Raw genomic sequence first — 22593 nt, forward strand, 5'->3', positions numbered from 1 at the left:
GCGCAGACGCAATTCTCTGCGGGAGGGGGGGTTGGGGAGCCGGGCGGCGCATGCGCAGGCTTGAGACTCTCCGTTGAGACGGTGCCGCGGCGGCGCCGGAGGTAGGAGGGGCTGGGCTTTGGGGCAAAGAGTATGCACCCGGGTGTTGGAGATCCAGCAATCTCCGGCCTTTCTCAACCCCTTCTAGCCGCGGTGTAGAGGCAGGAGCAGTGCTTGGGTGGAGGAGGCCTTGGCTGCCTGAAGGGAGGAGAGGAGGGGGGAATCCAGATACCCACGGAGTCACTGCTCGGGGGACAGTCTGGCGATCGGAATTAGTCATCAGTGTCTTTGGCAGCCCTTCCCCAGGCTGAGCCCCCTGCCCGTTTCCCGTGTGTTACCGGGTTGAGGGGAACGGAATGGTCTGTTCCTCACATTCCCATTCATTCTGCGTTCACTGGGAGCCTGGCGCAGCCGTAGGTACCAAAGCCAAGTAGGCAAAAGTCGCCGGCCCTCTGGAAACTTGGGGTCTCGTAGGACCTGCTACTTCGTTAGGCAAATGCTGATTGAGTACATACAGGAGATGGACTGTCTTAGCAACAGAGATGTGGAGACTGCAGTGTGAAGGGTGGAATTTGCCATAGCGCTCCACATCCAACAGGATAAAATTGTTTGGTTAGCTTAATGTTCCAAGCGCTAGGACACGGATCTCTGCCGAAGCCTTCTCTCCCACCCCCACTTTCTCTTCGCTGCTATTATACCAAACTCTTTGCAGTTAATTAATTTAACAAATAATTGACGAGGACTTTTTACAAGTCAGGTGCCTATCAGCCAAAGATAATATATAGTAAAATATATGAATCTGTGTGCCCTCTTTAAGTTTTGAGCTAGTAGGGGGCAGATAATAAGTAAATGAATAAGAGTTAATACCCTGAAACCATAATGCCTGGGTTTGATCCCTGCCCTGCTTTCAAAAGCTGTGTGATCTTGAGCCAGCTCCTCATTCTTATGCTTGATTCCTTACTGTAAAGAAGGGATGACAATAGATTGCAAGGATTAAATGAATTGGACTTGTAAAGCAGTTGCACTGGTGTCTGGCATATAGTAAGCATTCAGTAAATGTTATCTGTTACATATGATCATAACTTGTGATAAGTGCTATTGTGAAAACTGTGATGAAAGAAAATAATAGGGGTGGAGAGAGTGTACTTAGAGGATGAGGGGAAGCACCTCTAAGGAGGTGACATGGAAGATGTGAATGAGCCAGCCATGCTAAGTAGATTGTAGGACTGTGTCTGGCTAGCACAGGAAAACTAGATGATTAATTGGATTACTTGAACAGTGGAGACTACATTATTGAATTTGAAATGAACTTGCTGCCACTGAGTCATTCAGTTTTGATTTTGAACCCCACTAAACTGTGCTGATGTAAATAATCAGGCCCGTAAGGCCTAAGCCTTGCATTTGGACAGCATTCTAGTCACCTGGGTTTGGAGAGTTCTTGCTGCTGTAAGAGGATGGAGAAAGTGGCCTCTTTTGACTTGGAAAAATTGGTTGTGTCAATGAAGGATGAGCCTCCTGTGTTCTTACCTTTTATTTGTTCCTGAGTGTTCTAGAGCATATTCATTCTCATTCTCCCTCTCTCATTATGCTGCCTGCTGATAGAGCCTCTGATAGCTAGAGGCCTTGGACCAGCATAGACCTAAGAGAGAGTTTTTCTGGATTTGGGAATCATCATGTTTTTGTGGTGACTGCACTTCATGGGACTTATTCCCCAGATTTCAGTAAAAACAATACTCTCCCAAGATGCCCATGTTTTTCTGTCTGGGCTAGGACATGCTTTGATGGGTTTTTAGACAACCCCTGTGCCCACGTTGTGTTGTGATGTCCTATAGGATGATGGGTCTATGTTAACCAAGCTGTACCATTGTTACTCCCATACTCTGCATGCTCTTATGCCTTCTCAGAAGAAATGGCACAAAATGACAGTATCTGTCTAATTACACCTAGATGCTTTTGGTTTTCCACAGATGTGAAATTAAAAGAACCAAGTGTGCTTTATCACCATGGAGATCTTGGACAATGACCTGAGAATCAACTTCGTATGTGTTCTATCTCGGAGGCTTCTATTGGGCAACCAAACCTCTCAAATGTGAACTTGAACAGAGGGAATCTTTAAACATGCTGTTTAGCACAGGATCAAATTGAAGAAAAGTGTTTTAAATCATTATGGAGGGGAAAACAGTACTTTTTTTCTCAGTTGTGCAAACTCTCCAGGTATCTCAGTGAGATTTAAAGAACCCCTATGAAGCTGTGATTCTGAATGAGGCCCAGCTAGGCTCATTCTTGGCCCCCCAGATTGACCCTCAGTCCTCTGAAAACCACTTTGCAAGCGTTATAACTGTTCAGATGATGGATGAGTCAGATGATGATTTTAAGGAACTCTGTGCCAGCTTTTTCCAAAGGGTGAAAAAGAATGGCTCCAAGGAAGTGTCAGGGGAAAGGAAGACAAGAAAGGCCTCAGACAGCACTCAGACAACAAGCAGACCGCAAAGAGCCAAACCAACTGCTACCAAGAGTAAAACCCTTCAAGGCCCTAGGGAGAGGAAGACCCGAACTGGCAGCCGGGCTGTAAGGACGAAAAAACAAGGGGCACTCAAGCAGCAAGAGAGTGAACTAGCTCCCCCCGAGAATGGGGAAGGAAGTATGCCTGCTTCTTCTGAGCTCCGGGAGAGTGCATGGAGCTCCCAGACAGGTAACCCAGCCAGAAACACTGCCAGGACTTCCAGAGAGGAAGCCAGTGGTGATTTGTGGTATTTTAAACCAGGTGTTGGAAAATTTTCTGCAAAGTGCCAGGTAGGACGGTAAACTTTTTTGGCCTTGTGGGCCATATGGTCTCTGTCACAACTCCTCAATTCCCTAGACGGTGCGTGAATGAATTGTGTTCCAGCAAAATTTCATTCACAAAACAGGCAGCCAGCCCAAGGACCATGGTTTGCCTACTCCTGTTTTAAATAATAGTCATAAAAAATAGAACCCCTGTTTGAGTTTTCCACATGATTATGTTTGGGGCCCTCTTTCAGTTTCCTATTAATGTTTACACTATATAGTTGACTCACATTATATGAGTTACACGAACATGAAAATAATGCTACTTCTCCCATTTCCTCTAAATCATTCCATAGTGGGTGCCATATGAGCTTAAGTTCCAGGAGAATCTTTAAGTTCTTTCTTTCTTTTCCAAATACCTTTTTATTTCCCCTGCCATTTGGAGGGGGGGTTCATTTATTTAAAGCAACTTTCTTACTGTGCTGACCTTGATGTACCTAACCATATGCTTAGCGTATATTCTTCATGCAGAACTGAAAACCAGCCTTGCATATCTAATACAGAACAAGCAAGGTCTTTGGGCTCCAAACTTCTGTTTCTAAGTTTTTCTCACCTTCACTTCCTGATCTTACATAATATTTTGCTCCCAGGATGGTTGGCATGACCTCTGAATGGAGTGGTGGTAAAGGCTTAGCTCCCAGAGGCTGTTGTAAGGCTTCAGTAATGTTGCCAAAATGCTGTTGGTCCTTTATGCTCCTCACTGAGAGGAGTGTGGCTCTGAGTCTAGTGAAAGGTGTGTAAGATTCCCACAGAAAACTGCACCCCTACGCATATCTGCAAAGTTGACATACAACTTCAGGGGCTTCGTGGATCCCCACTGGGGGCCGTCCGCCAAGTTAAAGGAGAACTTCTGCTCTAGAAAGATATAAGTGTTTGTCATTAATATTTCTTTAATAACAGCTTAATAGAGATATTCATATTGTGTAAATTTCACTCTTTTGACATGTACAGTTCAATGGTTTTAGTATGTTCACAGTTGCGCTATCATCTCCACTACCTAATTTTAAAACATTTCATCACCCTCGAATAAACCCCATACTCGTTAGCGGTCACTCTCCATTCCTTCTCCTGTCATAGACCTTTGTGACAGGTACACTTCTCTTACCACAAACAGTGAGGTTGCCAAGAGATAATTAGTCCTATTCACACTTGAGGGTTAAACCTAAACTAGTTGGTAAAGGACCACTGTGAAACTTATGCCTAACCTGTATTTGGTGGTAGAATGTTTTGTTTCTCCACCTAGAGCGGACACATGTGAATATTTTTCTCCTCAGAGGCTGCTCCTAACAGCAACTCCCAGCCCTTACCTCCCTGTCTGACTTCGATGGTGCCAAGTCCCTCCAAACCCCGGGCAGCCGAGGTGGTCCTGCAGCGAATGCAGCAGTTCAAGAGAGCAGACCCCGAGCGGTTGAAACATGCTTCGGATGGGTGCTCCTTCCAGGCTGCGCTTGAAGAAAATGTCCCAGAGGGCCCTGCAGAGGCAATGATGGCGGGGAACGGTATGATGGGAGTTTTCTGTATTCCCAACAGGAATAAGTTCTAATTCTGGAGGAAGGGGAACAGGAAGGAACCAACCTTCACTGCATTTGTACTGAGGGTGGGCTCTGCCTGGCATTCTGCCTTTGCCATTTCGTGTCATCTAGCCTGAGACCAAAAGGTCCCTGGGTCACTACTCACTTAGTTTCTTTGACAAGGTACCTCTTTCTCTTGTTTTAGTTTTGACTTTTTCTTTTGATTTTTTTCCGTATAGAAAAGTCACAGAATATTTTACAACAAACCCTCTATGTCCTCAGCGGAAATTTAACAGTTCTTAACACTTTGCCATATATTTTTTTATGCCTCTATAAAGGTATGAGCTTGTTCCATACCATGTGAATGCAAGTGGTAGGCATCCTGGCGCTCCACCCCTGGGTTCTCCATAAGTACAGTAGCATTAGTGCACCTATTTCCCTAATGTTGCCTGGTGCCCAATTCATAGTCAAATTTCCCCAGCTGTCCCAAGAATGGCTTTGGTAGCTGGTGTCCGAGGGTTTGTCAGAACTATAAGTTTGTACATTCTCTGTGGCCGTAGCCAGTAGTCTCTTAAGGTCTAAAGCCTAGAACAGTCCCCTTGTCTTGTTTTTGTCTTTGGTGTAATGATACTTTTTGAAGAGTCCAGGTAATTGTCTTAAAATTTACCACTTTCTGGATTTGCTCGATTGTTTCTTCGTGATGCCATTTAACCCCTTCCTGCAGCCTCTGTGTTGCATCACACTGAGGAAATGCCAGGTCTCATTGGCTCCAGATTAAGCCATTGGGCATCAGCGGTTTGCAGGTGCTGTGCACCATCCCAAGAAGCACATAATGTCTGGTGGTTCCAGTCTTTTTATCCCCTAGACACTATGAATCCTTATTTTTGATGAAAATATATAAAAGGAAAAGGAATAGGAAGAAACTGTGCTGACAGGTGTATGGCTAATGAGCGTGTGGTCTCATGGGACTGCATTTGCATACTTCACCCTAGGAGAACGGATGATTCTCAGGCTGCCCCAACGGCTCACACAAGGTGACATCTGCTGTGGCATCAGTCCTTGAGCCCTTGAACTCCCAAGGGGTGCAGAGGAGTTGCTCAGCCAGTATGTGAGCCCAGCGCCTCTCCTACATGTGACTCAGTTGCTTCCATATATCTTCATGTCATACCCAATAATTCTCAGAAGAGAGAAACCACTGCTTCGCTAAAAAATAAAGGGGAGGGGACTCAAACCATGATGTTTTTCTGTCTTTGGTGGAAAGAATGACAGGCCATTAGTAATATTCAAGAATTGGGAATTTATGAAGTTTTCAGGGCATATCCATTGTGAATGCCAGGGGCCTGCTTCAGCAATATCAGACGTGACGGGGTGGCGCAGGTAGGCATGCTACCTTGGGAGCCACCTGAAAGCATTTCACTCTGACCTGGTTCTTCCAGGATGGGCAACAAAGGTCATAGAGGTCATAGCAGTAGGAAAGGTTGAACTTTGAAGAGAAAACTTGGATTTGTTGGAATAGAGCCTAATAAACCTGGCATGTCCGTGGCAGCTGACTTGCGCAGAAATGGGCATATTGCAAGTTCTCTAGGACTTGATACTCCAAGAGGGGCCTTGGACGTCCAGCATCAGCCTTACTTGGGGTTGTTAGAAATTCAGGAGCTCAGGCTCCACCTAGACCTTCATAATGTGAACCTTCATGTTAGCCAGGTCCCCAGGGATTTTTACACACAGCAAAGTTTGAGAAGTGCTGTTGAAGGAGCCCCATTTCCTGCCCCATTTCACTGGGTGGTACCTGCCACGAGGCAGAGCAGTACGGGGTCCAGTTTCTCCACGCAGCACCCGCTGTCCTTGCCCTGCGAGATCTGACAGATGCGCAGGGGTCTGAGGATGAGCTCATCCTCAAGGACCTTCGTGCCTCTCCGCAGGGTCTGGGCCCTGGCTCCCCGCCACAGAGAGCGATGGCGCAGTGGCCTTGGCCCTGCAGCAGGAGTTTCAGCAGGAACGAGCCTCCACACATGACGACGGCCTGGAGGAGAAGGGGTTGTTCTTCTGCCAGATCTGTCAGAAGGACCTCTCAGCTATGAACGTGACACGGAGGGAGCAGCACGTGAACTGGTAGGAGCAGCTCAGCTGTCACCTCTCCTGTGGGTATGGCCAGGGCCAGGGGCCCCTGTGGCTGTCGGGGTAATCTTGAGACTCCTTACAGTAGCACCTCAGAGTTGGTGTCAACCTGCCCTTGCTTTTTATTTTTTAACAGCTTTATTGAGATATAATTCACATACAATTAATACATTTAGAATGGTTAATTCAAGGAATTTCATTCAGTAATATTCACAGAGTTATGCAACCATCACCATGGTCAATTTAGAATATTTTCACCACCCCAAAAACAAAACTTGCACCCATTAGCACTCACTCCCATGTCCCCCTCCCCTAACCCCTGGCAATGACTAATGTGCTTTCTGTCTCTATCGATTTGCCTGTTCTGGGCATAAGTGGAATCACGCACTGTGTGGCCTTCGTGTGTCTGGCTCCCTTCACTCAGCATAGTGTTTTCAAGGTTCCCCCACGTTGTAGCATGTGTCCATGCTTTCTTTTTTCATGGCTGAGTAATATACCATTGTATGGATTGACTCCATCTTGTTTCTCTACTCATCCATTGATGGACTTTTCCATTGTTTACCACTTGCGTATTGTGAATAGAGCTGCTGTGAACATGCATTTCCTGTGTTGGCTTAAGTATCTCTTTTCAGGTCTTGCAGCTACACACATAGGGGTGGAACTGCTGGATTGTGTGGTGACTCTGTGATTGATTGTGTTTAATCTGTCCTTGCTTTCTTCAGTCATCTTTGCTAACAGATTCCTAAATTCCATATCTGGAGGCTGACCACGAGTTGTGTGGAGGAACTGGCTTGTGGGGGATAAGGTTTGGCCCACAGCATGTCCTTGTAGATGTGGACCCACCAGGGAAGGCGGTTCTCCGGTGTTTACTGTCTTCCTTCAGGTGCTTGGATGAGGCTGAAAAGGCACTGAGACCTACTGCACCTCAGGTCCCCGAATGCCCAATTTGTGGCAAGCCATTTCTCACCCCAAAGAGCAGAATCAGTCACGTGAAAAAGTGTGCGGTGAAGATGGAGGTTGGCCCCCGGCTGCTGCTCCAGGCCGTGCGACTGCAGACAGCTCAGCCCGAGGGGGCCTGCGGCACACTGGCACAGGCATCGAGGTGAGTCAAATGAAAAGGAAAAAAAGAAGTACTCTGATTTGTTTTTTAAAGGAAAAAATAAAACCTTATGTAGTGTTAGAGGACAATAGAGCCCTCTTTGATTCTGGAAACGAAGCATGAGGAGGAAATCAGTCACGGTCCCCACAGAGATGGAGGAGGGGACGAATTCTGCATCCTGCATGGCTTTGAAGTGGTCCATGTGGGCGTGGCTGTGTCTGTGGAAATGACCGATTGGACTGGTTTCCTTGAGATCCTTCTCTCTGAGAGTTTTCCATTCCCAAGGCCCTGCGGTCAGTGCTCTCCAGAGCAGCTAAGAATTTGGTAATTCCCTTTACCACATGTTTCATGTGTGGTACAGCCTCACTTGCATCTCAGTGTAGTCCAGTTTTCATACTGTTAATGTAAGATTACTCAGCACAGTTCAAAGAGTTGGTGAGACAGAACCATAGGCCTTTCCAAAATATTTGCATGAATTAAAAGCTTAAGTGTTAAAATAGGAGGCCCTGCTGATGACACAAGTCTTTAGCATGCAGACCACAGGCACACAAGTGGTGGAGGGTCGGCATTGTGCTGCACCATCCCTGCTGCTGTGGGCGCCAGAGTAGACCCCACTGTTATAGGGAGCACGGGCAGCTTCAGCCCTGGACTGCTGTAGGCTTGGGACTTCTTGGAAGCTGTCAAGAGTAAAGGGAATGCCAAGGGCGGTTTGTTTGTCCTGGCCACTGCCTTGCACACAGGTTCTGGGCACGTGAGCTGGGTCCGTGCTGAGATGGGAAGGGCAGAGGCTAAGTCTTTGCTGGTGAGTCTGTCTGCGTTTTATCATATCAGCACTAACTAGCATTGTAGACTTGGTAGCCTCAAGGCTGAGAATAGACGTTACCTACGCCATTACTTACCTTTTGCCAGGACCACGCTGAATCTAACTACTCAGATAAAATAAATCTGCTTTTTAAATACATCCAAGAAGTGAATCAAGATGTGTGAGGGTTCTTCTAGAAGGCTGTTAAGAAAATAGAAATCTACAAATGGATTCCCTCACTGAGCCTTTGCGCCTCCCCTGCCCTAAGGCCAAGCCTGCAGTGTTTGGAACTGCGGGATGGTCATGACTCCCTGGCCAGGGCACACATGCTGGTCAGAGCACCCAGCTCGCCACTACACCCCTCACCTGCCTTCATCAGGGCCCAGGCCCTGCCCGATGGGTCCAGAGGTGCAGCCTACATAATGGCAGGGCCCTGGGAGGTTGGGGTGGCTCCTTCCCCATTTGGAGGCTGTGGTTATTGGAAGTTAGAACTGAATTAGGGCTCCCGCAGATCTTCTGAGATGATAGCTGAGATTCTGGAGCCACCACTGGCCCAGTGGAGAGCATGAGGTTTTGTGACGGCCAGAGGTGTTTCCAGAATTCCCTACAGCTGCAGGGAAGGTGATCTTGGGATTGCTGTTGGTTTCTTTCTCATCTTTACCCTTCTGCTTCTTGCCCAGCCTGTTGGGAGTCAGCGGGCAGTCTAGGTTCTCTCCAGCCAGAAAATCTTTCAGTAAATCTCTGAGCCAAACGGGTCACTGTCCATTGGCCTCTGAGCCTGCTGACCAGTTTGGTGATCCACACTGAGAGACCCTTCCTTCAGGCCTTGGGCCAAGGCACTGCCCTGCAGCCCCTGTAGGAGGGAAGGAATCCTTTCATGTCCAATGTGTCCAGGACCCCCTAAGGGGCATCTAAAGTATGAATGGGCAGAAGTTGGGAGAATCCGGGGTGCTGTCACTGAGCCATGAAATGTTGACTCGACTGGAAGGGCCTGGCCACATCTAGGGTGTGCAGGTGCAACACTGCCACCCCAACCTGGCTGGGCAGAATCACACAGCAGGACCCAGACCCTTCCGTGCCTGGACTGAGCTGAACTTTTGGCCAAGGACTGTGTGAGCTTGTGTGAGGCAAGGAGGGAGCACAGCGAATTTGCAGAGCACTTAATGCCTCTGTCTGGAGGGTCCACACTGACCCGTTTTCTCTTCCCCTAACAGGAGAAGGGGTCCAGCCCCCTCTGGTCCAGTGGTGACCACCTCAGAATAGGATGTGCTCACAACTCTGGCTATCACTAACCTTTCTGTTTGGCGGCCTTTTAAGCTTTAGCAGTCATGTTGGAGGTCTGAAAAGGAAGGGAGCCCCCAAGAAGAAGGAGCCACAGAAGAGGCGGAAGGTCAATGAGCCTGAGGGGCTATCGGAGGACCTGCAGGTGGCCATGGCTCTGTCCCGGTCCGAGATGGAGCAGGCGGCTGTGCCTGCGGTGCTCACACCGGGAACTGCTGTTGCTGAGAGGAAAAGACTGACGACAGGTACGTGTGTCCACAAGCCTTACTGCCTCTGGCTGAGGGTTGCTGTCGGGCCTCAGGCTATATGGATGACTCTGTTATTAACTGTCACTTTTCTTTCTCTAGAGAAAAAGGGTCGCAAGAAGAAAGCACCCCTTTCCCCACCCCAGTTGTTAGTCCAGGACTCGGAGACCACAGGAAGACAGATTGAGGATCGTGTGGCCCAGCTCTTTGTGGAAGAGGAAGTAGAGTTGTCCAGTACACCACCGCTTCCTGCAAGCCGACTCTTAAAGGAAGAGCTGGAAAAGGCCAGCAGGTGTCTGCAACCACCTGAAGGGAAGCAGAACTTTCTGTGGGAGGGCAGCGCCCTGACTGGGGCCTGGGCCCCGGAATCCTTCTACACAGCAAGCCTGATGCCTCCTGTGGCACCCCAGCAGTCCACCAAGGTGTGCCCTCCCCTCCAGACACATGTGGCTGGGCTATGGGCGGTGTGGGGAGGGTTTGGCCGCTCTAGGATTGCAGCACTGGGAATCAGCAGCGGGGGGACAGAAAGTTTCTAGAAGGAGGGGAAGGAAAAGGAAGAAGCCTAAGGGTGTCAGCCATAGGGTGTTTCCTTTGGCAGTGACTAGATAGCTCTCCTGGTAAGAACAGGGAGGACCACTGGTTCCCAAACGTATTGTGTTCCTGCAGAGTTTGTTTAACATGCATGATCACAGGCCCCTTCCCAGAGGGCCGACACGGTCTGCCTGTCATGGGGCTCAGGAACCAGACAAGCCTGATGCAGGTGGTCCTAGAGTTGATATTTACTGGCTTGAGGCCACTTAGATGACATGAAGGAGACGGGTGCTCCCAGGAACGTTTCTGGAGATGTGGATGCATGGCCTCTGCCATGACAGAGTCCTGCTGACAGATGGTGATGAAGCAAAGCGTCCTGGGGCTCCTCTGGGGTGGCTGGCACCATCAGGGGCCATCTGGGTGGTGGGTGCTATGGCAGTCACACGGTCACTCTGGCTTCTGGCTTCTTTCAGGGTCTCATGGAGGAGCCCACACTGCCACCAGTGTCACCTGACCATCCACAGCCAGGTGTGCACATGCCACCTGCTCTCCACAGCACCTGTCCCAGAAACCCACCACCCTCTGCCAGCCAGAGGGAGTACCAGGCCCTGCAGGACCTCATGGACCTGGCAAGAGAGGGATTGAGCAGCAGCCAGTTGCCCAGCAGTGGGACCCTGGCTGACTCTGGGGGAACCACAGGTGAGACACAGGATGGAACACATGGGCCAACCCCACCCTCTGGGCCCCCGCCACCCTGTGACCAAGACCATGAGGCAGCTCAGATTTAAGGTTCCCTGGTGTGTTCCTGTATGATGGGGAGAAACGGTAGTCTCTCTAGGTACTTTCATTTTTTTTCCCTCAAAGGTGAATATGACACAGGTCAATATCACCATTTCCTTAAACTTTAACCAAGGATAGAGCCGTTTGTGCAGAGCGAGTGATCGGTAGCCTAGCTCTGTTTATTTTACTGCTTGTGTTTCTCTCTGTTGGAAGCGGGTGGTGATAAAAGTGGTTTGTGGGCATCACTTTCCCTGAAGAAGTCCCAGGCCCCTCTGGGGTCTGCTCAGCCCACAGTTGATGCTCTGGAGGTGGACGTTGCCAGGAGGTGGCGTTCTTTTAACCTGCGCATTCTCTCAGGGATGGATCTGCCCGGTGGCCTTCCACTGACTGGGTTTGTCCTGCCAGCTGAGGAGCAGCACTTGGAAACAGGCGGCCAGGCTTCGGTAAGGACCTCTCTGTGGGGCCTGGCCCTGCTCTGGCTCCATAGTCCTGGCTGCTGGTGCTCGTCATCGTTCAGGGCCGTCAGCTTACCACCGGCCTTCAGGCCCTTGCAGGAGTCTGCTGGCCCCCTAGACTGTGTTTGAGCCAAGTCAGGCAAGAGTCTAGAGCAACCTCCCGTCCCCTTGTTGGGATTCCACCATGAGGCTTTGTCCATCCTGTCACTAAACTGTGGGGGTAGCTCATTTACCAAGCCCTGGGAGCCCGCTCTGCCTGGGATCCCAGAGGGTCCACCATTACTCTGTGAGGTCACCTCATTCTGCCGAGTGCTCTGTGCACTCATTTCTTAGAATTTCGTTCATTCAAGATCCACTCTGCCCCTCCAACGTGCTGGTCTGGGCCGGCCTCCCCTTAATAATTCATGTTCTGCATTGGTGATGAATTGTATGAGAAGTTGGTGTCCTTTAGAGTGGTTGTCACACCATTAGTATGTCAGCATCACACCAAGTTCTCCTGATGACCACGGCACATAGGGGGCTCGGAGCTCCTCTCAACCGGGTCCCTGAACCATGTGGCCTGGGGTCCTCATCTGTTACACCAGGCTGGGAAGTTTCTCCGCGGGGCCATGCAACAATGTTGTGAAACACTAGGCCTGCCACACACGGTGCTCAGGAGCTACCACTGCTGCAGCTCCATCTTTTTAGAGCGCCCGTGCCTCTCCATCTGCTGGTCCCTCCCACTGTAGCCCAGAGAACTGAATGTGATCGAGTATTTGAGAAAGAAGTTAGTGTTTTGCCATTCTGTGTTGCTGAATGACTTAAGGTAACTTAAAGGTGGAATCCAATGTAGGAACCCTATTGAGAGGAGTGCAGGGGTCTGCCTGGCCACCCTAGGATCCTCCCAGTTGGGGAACTTGCACAGTTAGGCAAGTGACAGATGGAAGTGACAGCTCTCCTCCTGTTTCAGCTCTCCCTTGGTTTGCTGGTTGCTGACTTCAGTGCCATGGTCAATAACCCGCACCTGAGTGATGTTCAGTTTCAGATGGACAGCGGGGAGGTGCTGTATGCTCACAAGTTTGTGCTTTATGCCCGATGCCCACTTCTCATTCAGTATGTAAGTATGTGTTAAACAAGCTGTGTCTCTGTGCAGCCCCTCCATCCCCGCCTGAGCGTCTCTGTCCTTCCCACTCTGGCCCCTCTCCCTCTGCCCTTCTCGCCCCCTCCCTGCCTTTCTGCCTCTCTGTTCCTCATCACTCTTTGCTCAGGCTAGCTCTCTGTTTTCCTGTCCCCCTGGCTCCCCGCTCCTGAGCCACCTCACTTCCACCCCCCATGCTTTCACCCACCTCCCTCCCTGCTCTCCTCCCACTGCCCTAAACATTTCGTTTGTAGTTGCCATAGGTTACACTTCTGTGGAGAAGACATGTTTGAGGTTAGGACGTGGTATGAGGAAATGAGGCTGGGGAAATGTCAGATTTTCTTGTTCTTGGACCATTGAATAAAAATCCTCCTCCCCCACCCCGCCCCAGAATTTTCTTTTTTCTCTGTTTGCATAACTATGAAGACTTACAATTGACGTCTTTAAAGTTGAGCTTCTGATAGACATGTCTGTGTTGACGTGTGTTTGACTTGAATATTGTGTTATTGGAATCTGAGAAACCATGTTGGTCTCTCAGAAAGTTCTAGTGCCTTTGAAATGTCTTGTCAAGAGGGAATCATCTGGATTCTTGAACATCTATCCCTGATTTGATTTAGAAAACAGAGACGTTTTATGGCTTAAATTGCAGAATTTCTGTTCAACCAAATGGAGCAACACTGGCTAGTGCTTGTCCCTGGGCTGAGGCCATTTGTAGGATTAGAGACTCACAGGACCGCCCTCCCCAAGACCATCTGCTTCGTCCCACGTCATGCCTGTCCAGTCAGTAAACTGTACTTTATTTCACCCTCAGGTAAACAGTGAAGGATTCTTCGCTGTAGAAGATGGTGACCTAAGAACCCAGCGCGTCCTGCTAAGTGATGTGAGCACGGAGGCGACCCGTGTGTTCCTGCAGTATCTCTACACTGCGGACACCGGCCTGCCGCCCCAGCTGGCCCCTGAGCTGAGTTCCCTGGCCTGCAGGTCTGTGTTGTTCTTTCCATTTACTTCGTGGCTCTGACATTGACTGACAAGCGTTATCAGGTTGATGGCTCATGGGAGGATCAGGGCTGAGTCCTTTTGTGTTCCTTTTAGTACCAAGTTTATGCCCAGTCATGACCTTGAACAAGGCACATTGTTAGCAAATCTGGCCAGAAATGGACTCTTGCAAGAAGGCCGAGGCTGCTTGAAGAGTCCTCTGCTGAGTCATGTGGCTTTTAGCTCCCTGGGTGTGATGAGAGGGTGGCCCTCAGCCTCAGCTCCCCCCGAATACTGCTGCTGCTCCTCTGTTGTTCCAACACTGAGATTAAACAGTGGCAATTCTTCCCTGGTCCCAGAAAACAAAAGTGGATAGTGGGCTTAGTCCACCTCCCATGAATTTGCACCTACCCAGCGGGTCCGCACCAGTATCTCAGGAGAGGCGGCAGGTAACTCGGCAGAAAAATATGTTCTACCTCCTGACAAAGCATGAAGGCCTCTAGAATAAAAACCCTGTTTATCCAAGGTCATGTCATCCCTCAGATGCGTTTTTCTCTCTCTCTATTTTTTTAATCCTTACCCAAGGACATGCTTTCATTGATTTTAGAGGAAGGAAGGGAGAGAGAGAAAGGAAAAGAGAGAGAGATAAACATTGACATGAGAGAGAAACATCAATTGGTTGTCTCCGTACATATCCTGACAAGGGACTGAGCCTACAACCTAGGCATGTTCCCTGACTGGGGATCGAACCTATAGCCTTTTGGTGCATGGGAGGATGCTCCAGCTAACTGCACCACCTGGCCAGAACCCTCAGATGCATTCTTAGGAAAGCATTGGTTCAGCCTCTTTGGTTTCAAATGTGCTGATTAGACCACGGGGCCTGTAAGCAGGTAACAGACTGGCACACTCATTGGCCTGGGCTAACCTGTGACAGGTTTAGCAGGCTTTGGCTTGCATTGGTCACATTGCTTTGGATACCTTTCAGGGCAGCATGTGCCCCCCAGTTTTGCAGCACCACCGTTGCTGTTGTCTGCAGTTCAGCCTGATGTACCCCTTCCTGTTTGTGCAGTGGTGTTAGTGAGCCTTGCCTTAAAGTCCCGCCAGTCTCTATTTCTAGAACTGAGTGGCCTGGGGTGTTGCACATGCATCCCAGTTTCAGGAGAGCAGGGAGAAGGCCAGGTCTGAGTCACAGTTGTCTTCCCTGTGAGGACTTGCACTCTCATTCTTGCCTGAATTCTAATTCAGTTGCAGCCTCTGTGCAGGATGGTGATGATGCTTGGTGTTTCCTGGTGCAGGTTTGGCGTGAGTGAGCTTGCTCACCTGTTGCAAACAGGCATCTGTTGTGAAGGACTCGGAGGGCAGACAGTGGAAGGAGAAGGAAGACGAGGCTTGTGAAAGCAGAGCAGAGAACTTCCAAGAAACTCCTAAGGTCAATATGGGTAGGGGAAGAGGAGGAAGCAGAAGCCTTGTTGAAATCGGAGGGTCTTGAAGAAGATAAAGAAATAGTTAATGAAGCAGAAATGGAAGAAATTTATGAATTCGCAGCTACTCAGCGAAAGCTGCTCCAGGGGGAAAGAGCTCCAGAGATCGAGGAAGAAACTAACCAGCTTGGGGAAGATGGTCCACGTTCTGGGCAAATCCTAGCAAGCATCCTGTTGAACGAACAGTCAGAAAATGCAGAGCAGATGGAATCATCTAGGCAGGAAGGAGATGAGGCCCCCGGCAAAAGGAAAAATGTGGGACAGTCCGTGTTCCCGCCACTCAAGGGCCAGTGTTCAGACGGGGAGGAGGAAGCAGAGGTGCGAAAGGAAGTTCTGGATCGTACTAGCTCCTGTAGCCCGTCTCAGGGCCACTTGACAGAGAAAAAGGAAGGGTCCTTTTTGTACTCAGTTGATTTCAATGATTATAAACAGCCCTTTTTATCAACTCCAGTAGGATACCCTGAACCATCCCAATAATAAGGATTCACAAGAGAGGCAATGGCACTGTCAGAGAAAAGGGCGGGGGAGAGCTCCCATCCCCCCACTTGCCAGTGGGCACCTGCATCATATCCATGCTTCGTCCAGTCACAGCCTCCTCCAGGCAGGAGTCCCGCCAACCACACCCTCTCCCTCATCGCACAAGAGACTTGTCCCTGCCACTACCGCAGTCACAGGGCAGAGCTTCCAGGGCAGCCTCCCAGGACTCACCGTTGAAGCAGAAGAGGGGCCAGAGCCTTCTCATGCTACATAACCATCCAGGGTGCGAGAAGGGCAAAGAACATGGTCCCATGTTGGAATGCAGACATAAAGGAGTCTTGATCTCATCAGAAAAGTCTCCATCCATTGACCTAACTCAGGCAAAACCTGGCCATTGGAGCTCTAGATCTCAGAATTCTCCATCCAACATGAACAGGGAAGATGAGGTTATCCTTTTATTGGACTCAGATGAAGAGCCAGAGCTAGAACAAACCAAAATAAAATCAGTTTTTAATGGTTCCGTGGAAGAGGGGAATGTTCTAGAAGTTAGCCCCAAGTTCTCTGACCTGTTCTCCATCATCGATGTTGATGCAGATCAGGAACCTTTCCAAAGCACACCAAGGAGAGATGCCCCAGTACAGCAAGAGGAGGGGCGGCTATCAAGGAACCAGGGCTATGTGGGCGGCAGAGGGACGCCCCAGCTGTTCTGTAGCCCCAAGAGCAGCCCTGACAAGGACAGCACCACAGACACCTCATGGCTGGTGCCCGCCACCCCACTTGCCGGCAGAAGCCGCGACTACTCATTGCAGACCCAAACCTTGGGCCTCAGGTCCAGGATGTCAGGGTATGAAAAGGCTCAGCTCAAGCCCAGAGCCCCATTAGAAAACAGAGATGGACCCAGAGCCACTAGTAAGTTTTCAGTAATTGTGCCCCAGACACCGTCATCCTGCCCGGTCTCTGTCAATCCTAGAAGCCCTTCTAGTCCCTACCCCAGGAGCCACAAACACTTTTCTCTGCCGGCTCCTTCTCCAACCTCGGGAGCCCTCACTGATTTCAGTGGGCAGTTCCTGAAGCACTCGCTGCCTAGGCTGAGCCTGCTGAATCAGGCCACAGCAAATGAAGTGGTGGAGGTGGAAGACAGTGAAGATGAGCAGGAGGTGGCTTCCCATCAGGCGAGCAGCAGCCCCGTGCTGGACAGCGACCCCCCCATTCCAACTGTTGACTGCTGTTGGCATGCCGAGCCCCTCTCACCAATCCCAATTGACAGTTTGAACCTTGAGCGGACTGGCCCCCTGAGTACCAGTAGCCCAGGGAATAGGGCCGGGGAGGCCCTGGACAGTGGTGACTGCCACTCCCCTGCACTCCTGAGCACCACCCCCATTCGAGGAAGCGGCATTGGCCAAAGGAAATCTCAGAGAAATCTCCTCAGGCCAGTTCCCCTGGGAGCAGCAGGTTGAGCTTCTTGAATTCACGTCTGTGGGATGATTGGGATGGAGAAGAACAGAAGTCTCCAGAGGTTCTTTCTCTGGCCCAGACACCGAGAGCTGATGGAGGTCAGAAATCAGAAGGGTTAGAGAAGCCAAGTGAGTAGTGGAAAGAGTTGTTTATCTTTTACACTAAGGGCCCAGGTGGAAATTGGTAATGACAACGTGGGTGGCAACGCTGAAAGGCGTGCTGACCTGTGCCAAGCCCCTTCCTTGCCTTGCAGACCCCTCTCCACAGCTGAGGGAGAATAGGCTTGCTGTCAAACATATGCTTAGCCAGTACGTCAGAGCTCCCTAAGCATGCCTGGGCCCTACGGCTCACCAGGGCACTTATTAAAAGTCCCTGCCTGTGGACCCCACTCCAGAATACTGAACCAGCACCTATGAGAGGCCAAGGTACGCACTTCAGGTGTGTCTTGAGATTGGGCAAGTGCAGTTCCTTAAAAAGTTAAACACAGAATTGCCGTTATGACACAGCAGTTCTACTCCTACATATACATCCAAAATAATTAAAACCAGGACTCAAGAGATCCTTGTTCCCAAATGTTCACAGCAGCTGTATTCACAAGAGCTAAAAGATGGACCCAAATGTCCCTCAACTGAGTAGGTGTATAAACTATGGGCTATCCAAAGAGTGGAATATTACTCAGCCGTAAAAAGGAGTGAAGCACTGACACGTGATATAATGTGGACAAACCTTGAAAACACTACGTTAAGTGAAAGAAGTCAGTTACAAAAGAGCACATATTATATGATTCCATTTATGCAAAAGAGCCAGAACAGTCAAATCCATAGAGATAGAAAGCAGATTAGTGGTTGCCAGGGGCCTCAGGGAGAATGAGGTGCTTGCTAGCTACGAGATTTCCTCTGTGGGGGGTGAACACATTTTGCAGCTAGATAGAGGTAGTTGTTGCAAAACAATGTGAAGATACTAAGAGCCACTGAATTACTTTAAAATTTTATTATGTGAATTTTATCTCAATTTAAAAACAACAGATGGGGCTGAGAGAAAGCCCTGTTACGGGCCTCAGTTCACACTTGGTGAAGGATGCCACGTCCCATCCTATTTCAGTCGCAGGGGAGAATCAGAGCCCCTCGAGTAGGCCTTCGGGGTGCTGCCCCCTCCCCAGCGGGCAGAGCGGCACTGAGCTGTGACTAGTGATGGGGAAGCAAAGCCTATGGACAGAGCATCTGCCTGCGACCTGGTGTTTCACTTTCTTTTAAAATCCTACACCAATTGGGCATCATTGACCAGCACTTTCAGCCTCGAGTAGGCATCAGAATTGCCTGGAGAGCGTATTAAAACATGTGGCCAGGCCCCACCCCAGAGTTTCTGCTTCAGGAGGTCTGGGGTGCGACCAAGAATTTGCATTTCTAACTGGTTCCCAGCTGGTGCTGTGAGAACCACTGGGGAGACACTAGACCAGAGGCCTTAGTCTGAATCTGAGGCGGGCTTTATGGGGTGACAGACTGAAATTATATAAAGAATTGTGTGTGTTTTTCAGGAGACAGAGCTATTGTTTTCATAGAAGTCTCAAAGGGCTCCCCGCTCATAAAAAGGATAAGAACCAAAGTCATCTTTTCCTAATTGTCCTATTTATCTTTAAAATTACCCATTTATTTTTTTAAAGATTTTATTTATTTATTTTCAGACAGAGGGGAAGGGAGGGAGAAAGAGAGAGAGAAACATCAGTGTGTGGTTGCCTCTCACATGCCCCCGACTGGGGACCTGGCCTGCAACCCAGGCGTGTGCCCTGACTGGGAATCGAACCAGTGAGCCTTTGGTTCGCAGGCTGGTGCTCAATCTTCTGAGCCACACCAGTGAGGGCATAAAATTACCCATTTCCTTTTTTAAAATAACAGCTTTATCGAGACATTTTTTACAGACCATAAAATTCACCCTTTAAAATGTACCATTGAGTGGTTTTTAATATACTCATAATGTTTTGCATCCATCACCACTAATTCCAGAACATTTATATCACCCAAGAAATAAATCCTGTACTTATTGGCAGTCACTGCCATTGTCCCAGCACCCCAGCCTGTGGCAACCACTCATCTGCCCCTGCCCCATTCACACAGCATCAGCATTGCACAAGGCCGCCATGGTCCTCATTGTGTGTTGAGTGACGCTTTCTAACCGGAACACATGATGCCAGAGTCCGACGGGGAAGGGGTGGACATCACTGCTCTCATAGAGTAAATGGGACTGGGCTTCTTCAAGTGCATCCTTCTCTTGGTTACACCTACATTGGAAAAGGTAAAGCCAGGTCCCTCCTGCTGAACCATGTGTTTCTTTTGTTCTACCCAGAAGGTGCTAATCGGAGGAAGAACTTGCCCCCAAAAGTACCCATAACGCCAATGCCACGGTATTCCATCATGGAGACCCCGGTACTAAAGAAGGAGCTGGATAGGTTGGTGGTGGTCTTGAAAGCTTGCTTATTAGTGGTCCCTTCCCTCTTTCGAGTGACCAGGCGTATTGAGGCTGGGAGTTGTAGGACCTGCCACCAGACCCATCCTGGGCTGTGGTTGGGGGCCGCTGTAGGGAGAGAGCACGTGTCCCTGCCAGCTCTTCACACGCTGTTCCCCAAATTACCCAGGCCCCAGGAAGCTAAGAAATGAGACTCCTCCAGGTTACTCATCAGGTGGCAGGTCCCCGTATGTCACATGGGTGGAGATGGGACCCTGGCCTTACCAATCTGAGTAAGGAGACGTGATTTTTTTAAAGAGATCAAAACTCTCACATCCTAATGAATGCTACACTTCATGCTGGGCCCAAGAAAGTCATTGCCACCACCATTACTCAGAACATGGGGAACAGCCTTTCTGGAATATTCTTCAGAGTAAGCTCAACTGGCACTCAGGATGAACACTAATCTCTGAGTGGTCGTAGAAGGCAGGCATTTAGGATTTCAGTTACACAAAGCCATTAAGTTGTGGACAATTGTTTGCTCTTTGCTGAAGTTCACCTGTTTCCCCATTCAGGTTCGGGGTGCGTCCTCTGCCTAAACGCCAGATGGTCCTGAAACTGAAGGAAATATTCCAGTACACTCACCAGACACTGGAGTCAGACTCCGAGGATGAGAACCAGTTCTCACAGGTGCCTGTGGAGGCTTCTCACAGCCAGACCCACGCCACCAAAACCACCAAGGAATCAAAGGTGGCTGGCTGTGCCAGACTGGAGGCCCCTTCTGACCCTGTTCCCCAAAGGTCCAAGGGACCAGCTAAGACCAAGGGCACCCGACATCAAAAGCAGCAGCCCGGTGGAAGCATCCCTCGAATGTCACCAGCCAAAGTGTTGCCTCCAGGCCCTGATGATGATGCCCAGCTCCCAGCCTCCCAGGAATCCACGGCCACCTCTGTGGACAGCAGTGACAGTTCCTTAAGCTCACAGAGGTAACCAGATCAAAGGACAGGGCCTGTGGCTTCATAGGTCCTCTGATCAGTGGGTCTGAGAGTTGGCATAAGCAAAGCCCAATTGCTGATGTTCAGAAACCCCAGTTTTCTGGGTGTGAACTACGGGATATCCAGGTGGGGCTCAAGGGCAACCCCCTGTGGGCTCCTGAGCAGTCCTCCGGAGCTCCCACATCTGCAACCCCCAGGACGCTCCCTTGAGTGGGGCCGGCCCAGTAAGCTGCCTTGGTGGAGACAGGGCACTGTTGGTGGAAGGTTCTGCTTCCTGCTCAGACAAGATCCTGCTCAGGCCGGCAGCTAGTGTGCCAGGGACACAGCACTAGGGGGTCCGTGCCATACACAAGGTTTCTCAGGGGACAAAGAAACACTCTTCAAAGAAGCTCCTGGTCTTAGGTGGGCTGGAAGGAAGGAGTATCACAAAATATTAATATCTGGTTCTTTTCAGTTCTTCCAGTGAGTTTGGAGTGGCCTTTGAGTCTATAGGAGAAGATGAGGAGGGTGAGAAGGGGCTCAGCGCTTCGCAGGCAGTGGACGTGGAGGAGGCAGTGAGGTGCTACATCCGCTCCACACCAGCGCTCTACCGCAAGGTCCTGCTGTACCAGCCCTTTGAGCTGTCAGAGCTGCAGGCAGAGCTGAAGCAGCAGGGCATCCGCATGGCTACAGGGAAGCTACTGGATTTCCTGGACGCCAACTGCATCACCTTCACCACTGCTGCGGCCCGGAAGGAAAAGTTTGAGAGGAAGAAGCAGCAGCCCGTGGGCAAGAAGAGGAGGGGCAGACCACACCGACCAGCCCATTGCCCACTCCCCTCCCATGGCTATTAGCAGAGCCCGTGTGAGGGTGTGTGGTCCCTTCGGTAATCCAGGCGTCCACACACGTTCCTGGGTCTTGGGACTACATCTGCTCCCCCTGTGAAACTGATGATGGCACCGACATGGATCAACTTCCTTCCCACTCCGTTTCCTGGAGCAGGAATTGGAACATGCCACCCACTGGATTTAGGGCCCTTGGTTCCTCCCTCTATTGGTGCCGCCTCTTTGTCTCCTTTAACCCCATGTGTGTTTACTCCCTTTAACCCCGTTAGGCCTGTGTGTGTTTCAGAAGGACAGCGGGCCTCTGCCCGCTGGCCAGGTCAAGGCCTGACTTCGCACATCTTTCGCTTTGTACATCCGTCAGTTGCAGTCCGCCCATCCCTGAGATGGATGTCCTGTCTGCCCTGTCCGTCTTCCTTCTCAGCACTTACGCTATAACCCCAGTCTCCACCAGCAGACTAGGTGTCCAAAGGCCTCCTGTTCTGCCGTGCACCAGGTGCTCTGCCGGCCCAGCTGCCCTGCCCAGATGCCTGTCATTGTCACCAGCAGTCTCCAAACTGGACAGTGCAGAAAGACCCAGCACAGCTGTGAAGTCCCCAGAACAAGCACATTCTCTGTGACCTGGTTCGGTTGGTATGTGTTAAAGCTGCCGGCAGCCTCAGGAGCAGTGTGGGACATGGGCAAGGCCTGGAAGAGAAGAATTCAGGTCTCTGTACCTTGTGAATGTTTGTCTCTTTTAAATACAGTGTAGTTCATTTTATATGATGTGCAATAAAAACAAAAATGCTTTATGAAAACTTTCCAAATTTTGCACTCTAGAAAAACAATGAGGGAAACTGGCCATGAGCTTCACTCACAGCTCCCTGCTGTCCACAAAGTGTGTCTGCGGAAGGCCTTTGTGCCTGTTCTTTATCTTGAGGGCTAACCCAGGCCTGCCGGCTCCTTGTTTCACTTTGGTTCTTCCATAATAGATGTTCATTCATCCACGTTTGTCTGTCCATACAGCCACATGAAGACAGTCCTTACCAGGGGCTGAGCTCCAGCCCTTCGTGCTCAAAGGAGACCCAAGGCCCAGCAGCCTCCCCTGGACTTTGTCACAGATGCAGACTCAGACCGCCAGACCCACTGAATCAGAATCTGCATTTT

The 22593-nt window shown here is 50.0% G+C and overlaps 1 protein-coding gene across 1 annotated transcript; it reads left to right on the forward strand.

Annotated features, from left to right (window-relative positions):
* The first annotated feature begins 21 nt into the window (after window positions 1-21).
* SLX4 (SLX4 structure-specific endonuclease subunit) lies at window positions 22-22249 on the forward strand. The gene is given in 19 exon segments (XM_036019927.1): window positions 22-101; window positions 2007-2731; window positions 4140-4364; window positions 6299-6488; window positions 7378-7596; window positions 9713-9921; window positions 10024-10343; window positions 10926-11151; window positions 11590-11675; window positions 12637-12783; window positions 13616-13785; window positions 15075-15102; window positions 15104-15199; window positions 15201-15873; window positions 15876-17144; window positions 17147-17320; window positions 19533-19635; window positions 20207-20617; window positions 21081-22249. Coding segments are annotated over 18 exon segments (5271 nt in total). The 5' UTR covers window positions 22-101; window positions 2007-2385; the 3' UTR covers window positions 21460-22249.
* The last annotated feature ends 344 nt before the right edge of the window (window positions 22250-22593 follow it).

Source organism: Phyllostomus discolor, chromosome 3 (genome assembly GCF_004126475.2).
Source record: "Phyllostomus discolor isolate MPI-MPIP mPhyDis1 chromosome 3, mPhyDis1.pri.v3, whole genome shotgun sequence".
Lineage (NCBI taxonomy): Eukaryota > Metazoa > Chordata > Mammalia > Chiroptera > Phyllostomidae > Phyllostomus > Phyllostomus discolor.